At 41.2% G+C, this 12,905-nt stretch overlaps 1 protein-coding gene across 5 annotated transcripts in view; it reads left to right on the top strand.

Moving 5' to 3' along the window:
* LOC124111021 (dystrophin-like) overlaps positions 1-12,905 on the top strand; it is a 480,101-nt gene that overhangs the window by 118,048 nt on the left and 349,148 nt on the right. For all 5 annotated transcript variants that reach the window (XM_048383638.1, XM_048383637.1, XM_046470561.2 and 2 more), the window contains 5 exons: positions 6,792-6,884; positions 8,614-8,705; positions 9,079-9,159; positions 9,705-9,820; positions 11,787-12,001. In XM_048383638.1, coding sequence (XP_048239595.1) covers positions 6,792-6,884; positions 8,614-8,705; positions 9,079-9,159; positions 9,705-9,820; positions 11,787-12,001 — 597 coding nt within the window. The remainder of the gene's footprint in view (positions 1-6,791; positions 6,885-8,613; positions 8,706-9,078; positions 9,160-9,704; positions 9,821-11,786; positions 12,002-12,905) is intronic.

Below are 12,905 nucleotides of genomic sequence, written 5' to 3' on the forward strand. Positions count from 1 at the left end.
AATGACGGTCCGATAGATTACAACTTCCCGAAAGTTTGGAAGTTGCCACGACTAGAGCCATTATTCTTATAAATTATCAATAAAGTTATTATTATACACCAATGTTGTCATTATTAAAAAAATGTTATGCATGTTACTCCTTCCGATAATAAGTTTTCAATTGAATGTTCAAAGTTTATCGTTCTTCGTAAACTCCACAATCTTTACATGTAACAATATATGTAATTCACAGCTATAATATATAATCCCCAGATAAAATCGCCAATAGCTATTACGTACGTTTTGCAAAGTTCATAAATTGATAGTGAACAAGTGTCTACCTTTATTGAAAGAGGCAAATAAACAACTGTATCGGCGAGTTATTCCGTTCGCCATTTGCAAAAACATGTGATCAGCTGTTACCTGTGACGTCACGAACGGTGACCACTGTGATTGCTTCCTGTTGTTTAAAGCAACACTGTACACAAAGAAATGAGCATTGATAATAACGGGCCGATTGGTATTGTCATGTTGTTTACACAAACATTTTCAAGTTGTGGGTGCTTAGCGATCGTGTTTGGGAGTAGGGGCTTAATTCCTTTGTTTTCGAGAGATTAGTTTAATAAACTGGAGAAGCCTGTGAGTAAGTGATGGTCATTCAATGTGTTCATAGTATTATAGTTTATTTAATTCAATTGGATTAACATACAATAGTGGTGTAAAGGGGGTTATAAAAGTTGGTATATTTTTACAGACTGACATTTTCATCATGAGTTTTAAACAAAAACGCCATGCTTACGATGCTGAATTCAAACTGCGAGTCTTCGCTCCAGCTGATATATTTTCTCACGGGTTCATAATTCTATATACACCGATTCACAAAATGGCGCTTGGTTGTTGATGGCAACATATAACGATCATTATGAGATTAAAAAAACCCACGAGAAACAGCTTCCCACATTATGAAAGTGGATGACTGGTTTGTTAAATCTTTTTTAGAAATAATAATGACTTTTTCAATATAATTACAACGTTTTTCATCTTATATTTTTGAATATTTGCGAGTACCGGCACATGTCTTGCAGTCCGACTTCGCAGTGTTTTTTGTCTTTCAATTCTTGATTCGGCTTATCTGCGGGTCATATCATTTTCTTTCGTATTTCAATGGTCAAATTAACACCTCGGCTTATCTACGGGGTCGGCTTATCCGCGGTCATATACGGTAGTAAAAGCTGCATCTAAATTAACAATATATTGGAATATATTATTCCTGATCAAAAAATAGTTTTAGATACAACTTTTGCCGATCCTTGCATTAAAATACTGTAAAGTTATATCATTGGGTGTGTCTTGCCCGAATCACCGGTAGATTCCAAGAAAACGTGTGTACATGTACAGCTGATTGCTGTGTCCGGCTTAGTTTACGAGTAAATACACAAGGTAATCTTAATCCCTGGATATAAAACAATGCCTAGCTGAACAAAAAATACAATTTAAACGGTAAATCAACATGTCTGGTGATTTTTTATCTCAAATTACGAATTTGTACTGACGAAGTTTCTCATCACCCGTTCGTTTGCCGGACTTCGTTGAAGGGGTACGGTGTAATTTTTTTCTGCGCATAATATTCATTTTTTTTTTTTCCAAAATATTGAACCCGCTAGAGGGGCGTGCGCATTATACATCGGTGCGCACTATACTCAAGAAAATAGATGAAATACATGGGCGGATACAGCTTTTTTGAAAAGGGGTGGGGGTGCACAATTAAGATCTATTTATTATTGTCTTTGGTGGTAATTTATACAGAAATAAAGATTTTTTTCGAAATAAAAAGGGGTGTGCGCCCATGAAATACTTTAACAGTTTCAAAGCCAGTTTGTTGTTTCAGTAAAACATACTGTATTGCTGACAATTTGCTATAACAGTAAATAAACACCTTATATCTTCTTCAACTGTACTTGTCACATCTTTTAGATAGCAGAAAGACAGCAACTTTGCTTAGCTTGTACCAGTAAACACTGTATCGTGATATGTATCGTATCGTGACCCCTGTATCGGGATACGTATCGTATCGCGACCCTCCCGTATCGTTACACCTCTAGTTGTTACCCTGTCAGGCGCTCGGCATTAAGGGGCTAAAACAAGGACTGGTCAGCTCGGAGTCAGTATACTGTGTCTGAGTGTGGTATTCATGTTAAACTGCGGCATGGTATCTCAGTGTGCTAGCACTATAAATCGGCATCAGTCCGGACTAGTACAAGCATCCACACATACACATGCATGCACGTCGCTATATAAATGCAATAACCTTGGACGCGACGTTAAACCCCATTTCACCTCACCTCACCATGTCTTAACCCCCTGACATCCTTTTGATGGGGTCTCAAGAGATGCAGATGTTTTATGATCTTCATGTGGCTAATTTCATGTTTATATCATCGTTTGGTTCTTTCATAATTTTTAAGAAAACAAAACTTCTTTTTGTCATGTTTCTCATCAAATAACAATTCAGTTTGCTGTGAAGCTGTGAAGGTCAGAATATCAAACAAGTTTAGTTTCCATAACACATGTAACACACAGAAGATGAAGGACACAATTCCCTGATGACCTTTCAAACAACGACAAGACCATTCACATGGATACTTCTTGCAGAGAGCAATAACCTTGAGGAACTATTTGCCTCCAGTGAATATGTGTAAAATAGGTTTTAGAATTCTACAAACCAAATAAGAGTTTGAGCTGAAATAAGTGAGTATGGATGCCGAGTGGTCTAATGTAGCACATCTACATCTGTGCATTGAGTTCCTTAGCCTTGCTCCAAGGCTGTACTGAAAGAAAAGTCCATGGATGTGTAGTAATTCTATCCTCCTAATAGGCAAGTCTAGATATGTGGACAGTCAAAGGACTCAAGTCTCTTATCGGGACAACTTGTTCTTATTATTTACATCATCTAGAAATTATGATTTAAACTAACAATTATTGCCTTAGAGACTTGTGCAAGTCAATGAGTTCCTGTGCTGTGGTAGAACCCGCTGGTCATGGGTTTGAATCTCAGATGGCCACTGATCAAGGTTTCACTGAAGTGTTGAATGCCTGTGACTGGAGTTTCCTCGTCATTACTTCCTACGTCAAGCTGACTAGTGATATGACAGGAAAACTGTTCAAAGGGGAATTAAACCTGACACATTTACTCACTCACTCACTCACTCACTCTGCTGGTATGGGGATCAGTCTGTGAGGATGTATCGCAGACAGGTGTGCTCCAGTGGGTCTCCGGTCTTGGGAAAGTGAACCATGTGATCTGTACTACAGAATAAGTCTCTAAGGCAATAATCATCTGTTTAAATCATAAGTTCCAGGTGATGTTAATATTAAGAACAAAATGTCCCTTTTAGAGACAGGAGTCCTCAGACTGTCACATATCTAGACTTGCCTATTAGGAGGATAGAATTGCTATACAACCATGTTTTTCTTTCAGTACAGCCTTGGTGGAAGGCTACAGCAGAGGGTGCAAGACTCTTGAATTATTGAGAGGAGAAAAAGGGGCAGAGCTGTCATTGTGTGTTCTTTATCAAATCTCCGTAGCCTCAACTTGCTTGAGAGGATGAATGGCTTGTGAATACTTCATCAAAGGTTTTGTGAAAGTTACACATGCAGAATTAGTGTGCTTGTTTGGTTGGTGTTGCACAAGCTTTGCCACAGTTTAGGTTGGTTGGTTGGTTTGTTGTTTAACGCCGCACACAGCAATATTCCAGCTATATGACGGCGGTCTGTAAATAATCAAGTCTGGACCAGACAATCCAGTGATTGACATCATGAGCATCAATCCACGCATTTGGGATCGATGACATGCGTCAACCAAGTCAGTGAGCCTGACCACCCGATCCCGTTAGTCGCCTTTTACGACAAGCATAGTCACCATTTACGGCAAGCATGGGTTGCTGAAGACCTATTCTACCCCAGAATCTTCACGGGTACACAGTTTAGGGGTACATGTCTGTTGTATTTTAATCTGATTCGTTCAAGTACACAGTATGTCAAATGAACTGTTGTATTTATAAAAGGTTATAATGTTCTGTTGTGAATTCATATTGCTGTTGCTGTCAAGATTTAATAGCAGAAGTACTGTAAATTAATGGTAGTTTATGTTGTAGGCATGGCAACGGTAGCACAAATAAATATAACATTTAATTTTTATTTTTTTAAAATCCTTAAATATTCCAAATAAAATGGTAGTCAAATACTGTATTCCAGTATTTTACTCATCAAGATATGCATTTATGTAGGGAGGCCCTTTCTCAGGTTGATTGTACACAATTGCTTATTTGGTTACATAATACATACTAGTTTGAACAACCAAAAAAGGAAAAAAGACACCTCCAACCTACACTATATTTTCAAAAACCATTTCTGGTGTCCCCCGCCATGATATTGCTGGAATATTGCTAAAAACGGCATAAAACCATACTCACTCACTCACTCACTCACTCACTCACTCACTCACTCACTCACTCACTCACTCACTCACTCACTCACTCACTCACTCACTCACTCACTCACTCACTCACTCACTCACTCACTCACTCACTCACTCAAAAAACATTGCCTGAGAATCAATTCTTTTATTTTGTTAAACCTAATAATTTTGTTTTTTAAAGTACAATTTTATAATTGCTGGAATCAGTTTTACCATGTGAGCAGTTAGCACACTATACTTGTGAAGTTTTTTGCCAAAAGAATTTTTCTTTTGAGTAAACACTGTGCAACAGATGTGCTACAATGATTGAACGAATAGGAATATTGATAATGTTATCCATCCTTGAGCACGAATGCAGGTGTATTTTCGGACAGGATATATATTCCGAGCTTTCCGCAGACGTTCATTTATCAGATTGCTGCCCACCTCCCAACAAAACACGCTTTCCCAAGATAGGAAGTGACAGAGTAGCACATCCCAAGACTCAGTCAGATATACCGTATTCGACGTAATAAGCGCCCAGGGCACTCTCAAAATTAGAAATAGTGGGCTCTTATTAGAATATTATTTTGGTCGAAAAATAGTTGAAAGATAAATTTCGTGGTTTATGCTGACAGCCTGAAATGTTTATATACGAGAGATATATTTTTCAAGAATTTAACTGCCCATAATTAAGGGTGCATATAACACACGAGTGTGTATTATACGCGAATAAATAAGTCTTGTGTACATTGATCAATCTGAAGGGGTGCTAATTGGGATTGTTCACTAGCCAATATATTAGCAAATATCGCCGTGGGCGCTTATTAGAGCGGGGCGCTTATTATGTCAAATACGTCAGAATATACTGTAAACACATGGTACAATTCCAGCCATAGCTGTAGGCACCTGATACACTATATATACATTACTTCACAGTACAGTGAGGCCCATGCATAAGTAAAGCAGACAGCCATTTCCAACGAATGATTGAGTGGACTGAGACGTCTTTGCACATCAGAAGTATATTTGTCACAGTTTCACGATGATGATGGCCAGACAACTAGTTCCAACAGTGCTCGACCTCCCTGGGGACGCTTTAATTTTGAAAAGTCTCCACATTTTGATAAACATGTCATAAAATGGTCAACTATTAATGAGAAAATATCATAAAATGTGAAAACTTATTTGCATTTGTGTATTTATCCTTTGTTTACCATGGTTGTACACAGGAATTTATCTGCACATCTCGTATGCCCAAAGCAGTACAGATGACAGTAAAAATTCCTAATTTGAATTTTACATTTCTCAATTTTTCTGAATTTACAAAATTATGAACAGTATAAAAGTCCTATTTTGAACAATGTCACAATATTTTACCAAGTTGCCTATCAAGGGCTCTTAGTATGGAATCCTGGATAAGTCCCTGGTAGGCTACAAGTGCTGTCGATCAACAAAGCCCTATGGAGAACTAGTTGTGAGGTCACATTGATGTATATTTGTCCTGATCCTCACTGATGCAGGTGTATTAGCATATCTATATTATTATGTAAAACAATATGTAAAGTGCATGCACTGAAAGACTCCATTAGGCCAGTCTGCTCTGATTTCAGTATAATTATATGTAAAACACTATTAGTCTCTGAACTTGAAATCTATTACAGTATATATATGGGGATGGGGATCTTCATGCAGCCAGGACTGTTTCTTGCTGTAAAGTTGAACTGTGATTAACTTAACATGATGGAGTGCTACTTGAACATTAGAGAAGTAATTTGCATGGTGGTTGTCAGGGTAACACATAATTTAATGGTTTCACCCTTGCGCTGGGCTTTTTATGTGTGTTTTCAATTTTGTGATTCCTTCAGGTTTCGAGTGTTTATCTTTAGAAATATCGTTTGTGAATAATAATTTTGTTAGTTTATGCTCCTTTTTGGGTGCTTTGTGTCTGTTTACTGGGGAGTAAATACTTTTGAAAGTTTTGCAAAACAAGAAGTGATGAACATCACACCAGATGCTGGTCCCCTTCCTGTGTTTTTGTGTTGTTTATTTCAAGATGGGCCTTCAGTTGTCTTGCCAGGCATGTGTATTTGGCCTGCTGTCTGGGGGGAGTTTTTCTTCAGCAACACACTGCCACATGTCACTTTCAAGCCTTCAGTGTTTGCCTGTCTCCGAATTCCGGAGATATTACGTGAAGTTAAAAATTTGAAATGTGCTTCTTCGTTTGTGTTGTTTTTTGTAGAGATTCTTCACATATGTGTTAGTTTTTAATAAAATGAGCAGAAGAACGAGATGTTTGAGGTATTTGGAATATTTTTTGTTTGAACTGTCAATGTTTATTTGTTGTCTGTTTCAGATAAAACTTGTAAATATCAGCAGCAATGACATAGTAGATGGCAACGCCAAGCTGACCCTGGGACTGGTGTGGAGCATCATCCTCCATTGGCAGGTGAGTAGGCTTGTCTTCAGCAACCCGTGCTTGTCTTCCTCGTGAAGATCTGGGTTAGAATAGGTCTTCAGCAACCCATGCTTGTCTTCCTCGTGAAGATCTGGGGTAGAATAGGTCTTCAGCAACCCATGCTTTTCTTCCTCGTGAAGATCTGGGTTAGAATAGGTCTTCAGCAACCCGTGCTTGTCTCCCCGTGAAGATCTGGGGTAGAATAGGTCTTCAGCAACCATGCTTGTCTCCACCATGAAGATCTGGGGTAGAATAGGTCTTCAGCAACCCGTGCTTGTCTCCCCGGTGAAGATCTGGGGTAGAATAGGTCTTCAGCAACCCATGCTTGTCTCCCCGTGAAGATCTGGGGTAGAATAGGTCTTCAGCAACCATGCTTGTCTCCACCGTGAAGATCTGGGGTAGAATAGGTCTTCAACAACCCATGCTTGTCTCCCCCGTCAAGATCTGGGGTAGAATAGGTCTTCAGCAACCCATGTTTGTCTCCCCCGTCAAGATCTGGGGTAGAATAGGTCTTCAGCAACCCATGCTTGTTTCCCCCATGAAGACCTGGGGTAGAATAGGTCTTCAACAACCCATGCTTGTCTCCCCCGTGATGACCTGGGGTAGAATAGGTTGATAATTATTCTTGAGGCCTGTATTAAAATGTTAATGATGGAAATTGGATTTTTTCAACAGAAGTTCTCCACATCAGCTCTTTTCTTTAGGACAAGCAGAGTTACTCCCCTTAGAACAGTGCTGACAAGTCTCACTTTTATCCCTTCCTGCATGTATGAATGACATGTTTCCTGAACGTCTCGTCAATGGAGATTGTATGTTTGACTATAGAAGCTTTAGAATTACTGAATGTTTGATGGTATTTGACTCTGCAGAACACTTAATGTATGACTCTTAGCCACAGACTACTTTGATTAAAAGTTATGATGTTACTTTTTCCCATTAGTACTGGCATTCAATGACTGCAACTACATTTAAAACTGACAACCTTGGGCAGTTACACTAGGGAATTGAAGAAATTATATTTATATCAGCAAATGTATGTATTTTTTAACAGTATGTTCACCGATTAACGCTGTTAGCTCCTAGTATTCATGAAATGAGTGTTTTTTCTCCTAATTTAAACATAGACTTGATAGAGGCGTCAATCATCATTCAACATTTGCCGTCATTCAGGAGTTCTTTCAGTATGGCATCATCCGTGTCAAAACTGAAAACGTCCTCAAAGTTTCCCAAATTCAGCTGGAGAATATGATCTTCAGACATTTTGTCTTGTCTTGAAAAATAGTTCTATTTATTTATTCATACGCAGTGAAGGGGCTTGTGTGGACTTGAGGGAATCAGATGATAATCGACAAGAAAGGCTGACCAATCAGATTGAGGAACACAATATTGGCTAACACTGAATGTTTGACAGTTTGACTCTCAAAATCATCCACACTGACTGTTTGACGCTATCAGCCACACTGAATGTTTGACCGTTTGATGTATCATTGACATTGACTGTTTGACCGTTTTACTCTATCATCAACACTGACTGTTTGACGCTATCAGCCACACTGAATGTTTGACCGTTTGATGTAGCATTGACTGTTTGACTCTATCATCAACACTAACTGTTTGACGCTATCAGCCACACTGAATGTTTGACCGTTTGATGTATCATTGACACTGAATGTTTGACTCTATCATCAACACTGAATGTTTGACTCTTGATGGTCTTCAGGTGAAGGACGTCATGAAACACGTGATGGAGGACCTGCGTCAGACCAACCTGGAGAAGACTCTGCTGGCCTGGTGCAGACAGTGTACCAGTGGGTGCGTCACTCCACTCGTCTTTCTTATGTCATTCAGTGGGACATTCCTGAAAATCCTTTTCTATCCCTATGATGAAAGAAACAAGTTCTCAATTTATATGCACCACAGTGATGTTGATGTTCTGAAAATCCTAATCTGTCCCTGAAAACCCCCCAGTATCTTTTCATTTATATGCACCAGTGATGTTGATGTCCAGAAAATCCTAATTTGTCCCTGAAAACCCCCCAGTATCTTTTCATTTATATGCACCACAGTGATGTTGATGTCCAGAAAATCCTAATCTGTCCCTGAAAAAAACCCCAGTATCTTTTCATTTATATGCACCACAGAGATGTTGAGGTTTTGTACAGGATGTGGATGTGTTGTGTTTCAGCTACAAGAACGTCAGCATCAACAACTTCACCTCCAGTTGGAGGACTGGCCTCGCCTTCAATGCCCTCATACACAGATTCAGGTAGGATAGATCAAGAAAGTGGAAGAGCGGTTCCATTTTTAAAATTGAGTGGTCGAAAATACCAAAATCCTCCTTCAGATAATTAACCTACAACATGCTGCATTTGGTTTTCAAAGGGGGTCAGGGTGGGTAGGATCCAAACCCCTCTGGATCCGCCCATGAAGTGTCCACTGAACTCAGTTGTTTTAATGTTTCATGTCACTGTAAGTGTATTTTTGGATCGGTCCACGGTGTAGTGTGATACATAGTATTATCATTTGGTTTTCGAAAGGGCAGAATCCGGATCCCCTGGACCTCCCTCTGGATCCACCAATGATTTATCCACTAAACACTGTTGTTTTAATGTTTCATGTCACTGTAAATGTATTTTAGGATTTTAGGATTTCTTCCATTTTGTTTTTGTGTTTAGGTTAGCAGTATTGTGTTTTGTGCAAGTATGTCTGCAGTCTATGTAAAATATTTGACATTTCTTTTGTACATTGTAGTGTGACCAGATGGACTGTTGTTAGCTGAGCTCACTAAATTTGTGTCTGTGTTTGTTTCAGGCCTGAGTTGTTTAAGTACGAAGACCTGCTGACCAATGGTAACCAAGCTAACTTGGAGCATGCGTTTCGCACTGCTCAGGACCATCTCGCCATCGACAGCTTGCTGGACGCAGAAGGTGAGTTGGGCTACAGGGGAGAAATACACTCGTTTTAGAGAAAACACTAATTTTCATTAAAAATAATTTATTAACTCTGTAAGGATTCTGAGTAGGAAAGGTCATTCAGAGTAGGTCACCAGACACCTGATTGTTGTAAGAGCCGACAGACCCGTGAAGATCCGGGATAGAATAGGTCTTCAGCAATTAACCCATGCTTGCCGTTAAAGGCGACTATGCTTGTTGTAAGAGGCGACTAACGGGATCGGGTGGTCAGGCTCGCTGACTTGGTTGATGCTTGTCATCGTATCCCAGTTACGTGGATCGATGCTCCTGATGTCAATCTCTGGATTGACTCGATTATTCACAGACCACCGTCATATAGCTGGAATATTGCTGAGTGTGGTGTTAAACAACAAACAAACAAACTGTAAGAGCCGACTAATATAAAGATTGACTGATAGTGTGTCAAATCACACCTCACTGATGTGGGTCGTTGCTCTTGCTGTCAACCAATGTTGTCCCTGGCCAGACTCAGTGAGTTACCAGATGCTCTCATGTAGCTAAAATATTGCTGAGTGCAGTGTTTAACAACATTCACTCATTTACTAAGGATGTTTGCGAGTCAGGTGTGGTATCAATGTCAACTATTGACGTGTATTGATATCTGTCCTCAATCAATGTATAGTTAGCTCCAATAGAACAACCCCATCAGTATGCTCCATCAATACACCCCACAAGTACACCCCATCAGTACACCTATCAATACACCCCACCAGTACATCCCATCAGTACACCTATCAATACACCCCACCAGTACATCCCATCAGTACGCCCCACCACTACACCCCATCAGTACACCCCCATCAATACACTCCACCAGTACACCCCATCAGTACACCCATCAATTCACCCCACCACTACACCCCATCAGTACACCCCATCAGTACACCCATCAGTACACCCCACCAGTACAACCCATCAGTACATCCCATCAGTACACCCCACCAGTACACCCCATCAATACACCCTACAAGTAGACCCCACTAGTACACCCCACCAGGACACCCCATCAGTACACCCACCAGTACACCCCATCAGTGCACCCCACCAGTACACCCCATCAGTACACCCCATCAGTACACCCCACCAGTACAACCCATCAGTACACCCCATCAGTACATCCCATCAGTACACCCCACCAGTACACTCCATCAATACACCCTACAAGTAGACCCCACTAGTACACCCCACCAGGACACCCCATCAGTACACCCACCAGTACACCCCATCAGTGCACCCCACCAGTACAACCCATCAGTACACCCCACCAGTGCACCCCACCAGTACACCCCATCAGTACACCCCATCAGTACAACCCATCAGTACATCCCATCAGTACACCCCTCCGGTACACCTTCCCAGTACACCCCATCAGTACACCCCACCAGTAATACCCTATCAATACACCCCACCAGTACACCCCACCAGTACACCCCACCAGTACACCCCACCAGAACACCCCATCAGTACACCCCACCAGTACACCCCACCGGTACACCCCACCAGTACACCCCACCAGTACACCCCACCGATACACCCTACAAGTATACCCCATCAGTACACCCCACCGGTACACCCCATCAATACACCCTACAAGTATACCCCATCAGTACACCCCATCAATACACCCTACAAGTATACCCCATCAGTGCACCCCACCAGTACACCCCATCAATACACCCTACAAGTATACCCCATAAGTACACCCCATCAATACACCCTACAAGTATACCCCATCAGTGCACCCCACCAGTACACCCCATCAATACACCCTACAAGTATACCCCATCAGTACACCCCATCAGTACACCCCACCAGTACACCCCACCAGTACACCCCACCAGTAATACCCCCATCAGTTCACTGCATCCATACACCCCATCAGTACACCCCACGAACCTGCAGTCACGACCTGATGTTTCAGATGTGGATGTGAGCCACCCTGACAAGAAGTCCATCATGACCTACCTGATGTGCTTCTTCCAAGTCCTCCCCCACTCCAACATCACCGTCGAGGAAGTTGTGTCACCATCCTCCTCCGTCGTCGTGGATGAGTTCGAGGCCACCCCGACCACGCCAGACATCGGGGACATGGTCACGGCAGAACCCATCCAGCCCACCGCCGTCAAACAGTCCGAGGTAGGAAACCCTGCCAGGGGAACTCTGGCTACTGATCTGACCACCCTGGAACCTTCACACCGCTTCTGTACTTTACATAGATTACCGTATTCGATGTAATAAGCGCCCAGGGCGCTCTCAAAATTAGAAATAGGGGGCTCTTATTAGAATATTATTTTGAGTTGAAAGATCGTAAATTTTGTGGTTTATGCTGACAGCCTGAAATGTTTATATACGAGAGATATATTTTTCCAGAATTTAATTGCCCATAATTAAGGGTGCATATAACATACGAGTGTGTATTATACACAAATAAATAAGTCTTGTGTACATTAATCAATTGGAAAGGGTGTTAATTGAGAATGTTCACTAGCCAATATATCAACAAATATCGCCGTGGGCGCTAACTATAGCAGGGCGCTTATTACGTCGAATACGCTAACAGGAATCACAACACTCAGATAGCCTTTGGAAAGGGAACATTATCATCAGTATGATTGGGACTGTCACTGGGATTTAGTTGCAGTTTTACCATTAATATGGATGGTAGTGTCCTGATGGTTCGTTTCGATCAACAAATATCAGGATTATTATTGATGGCTCTTCAATATCATAGAGTTGATCCGAACAGAAATCACCAGGATACAAGGTGTCACTTTAAATTAGACAGGGCTACAAGGTGTGGACACGAAACACAACAGGTTGCCACGAAATGAAGTGCTACCCTTATACTGCATGCATTGAAACAGAATTGAACCTGGGAAATCCCCTCAGAGAGGACAAACAAGTATCGGCATTAACCTCGTCATGTGACCTCGTCATGTGACCAAGCCTCTCCTGTTTTGTGACCTGTCTGCTGTTTACTTAATTGCCCATCAGCCTTTATCACAACGTTCACGATTGTCTGTTTGTGTCGTGTCATATA

This window comes from Haliotis rufescens, unplaced genomic scaffold, assembly GCF_023055435.1.
Source record: "Haliotis rufescens isolate VD_foot unplaced genomic scaffold, xgHalRufe1.0.p SCAF_5, whole genome shotgun sequence".
NCBI lineage: Eukaryota > Metazoa > Mollusca > Gastropoda > Lepetellida > Haliotidae > Haliotis > Haliotis rufescens.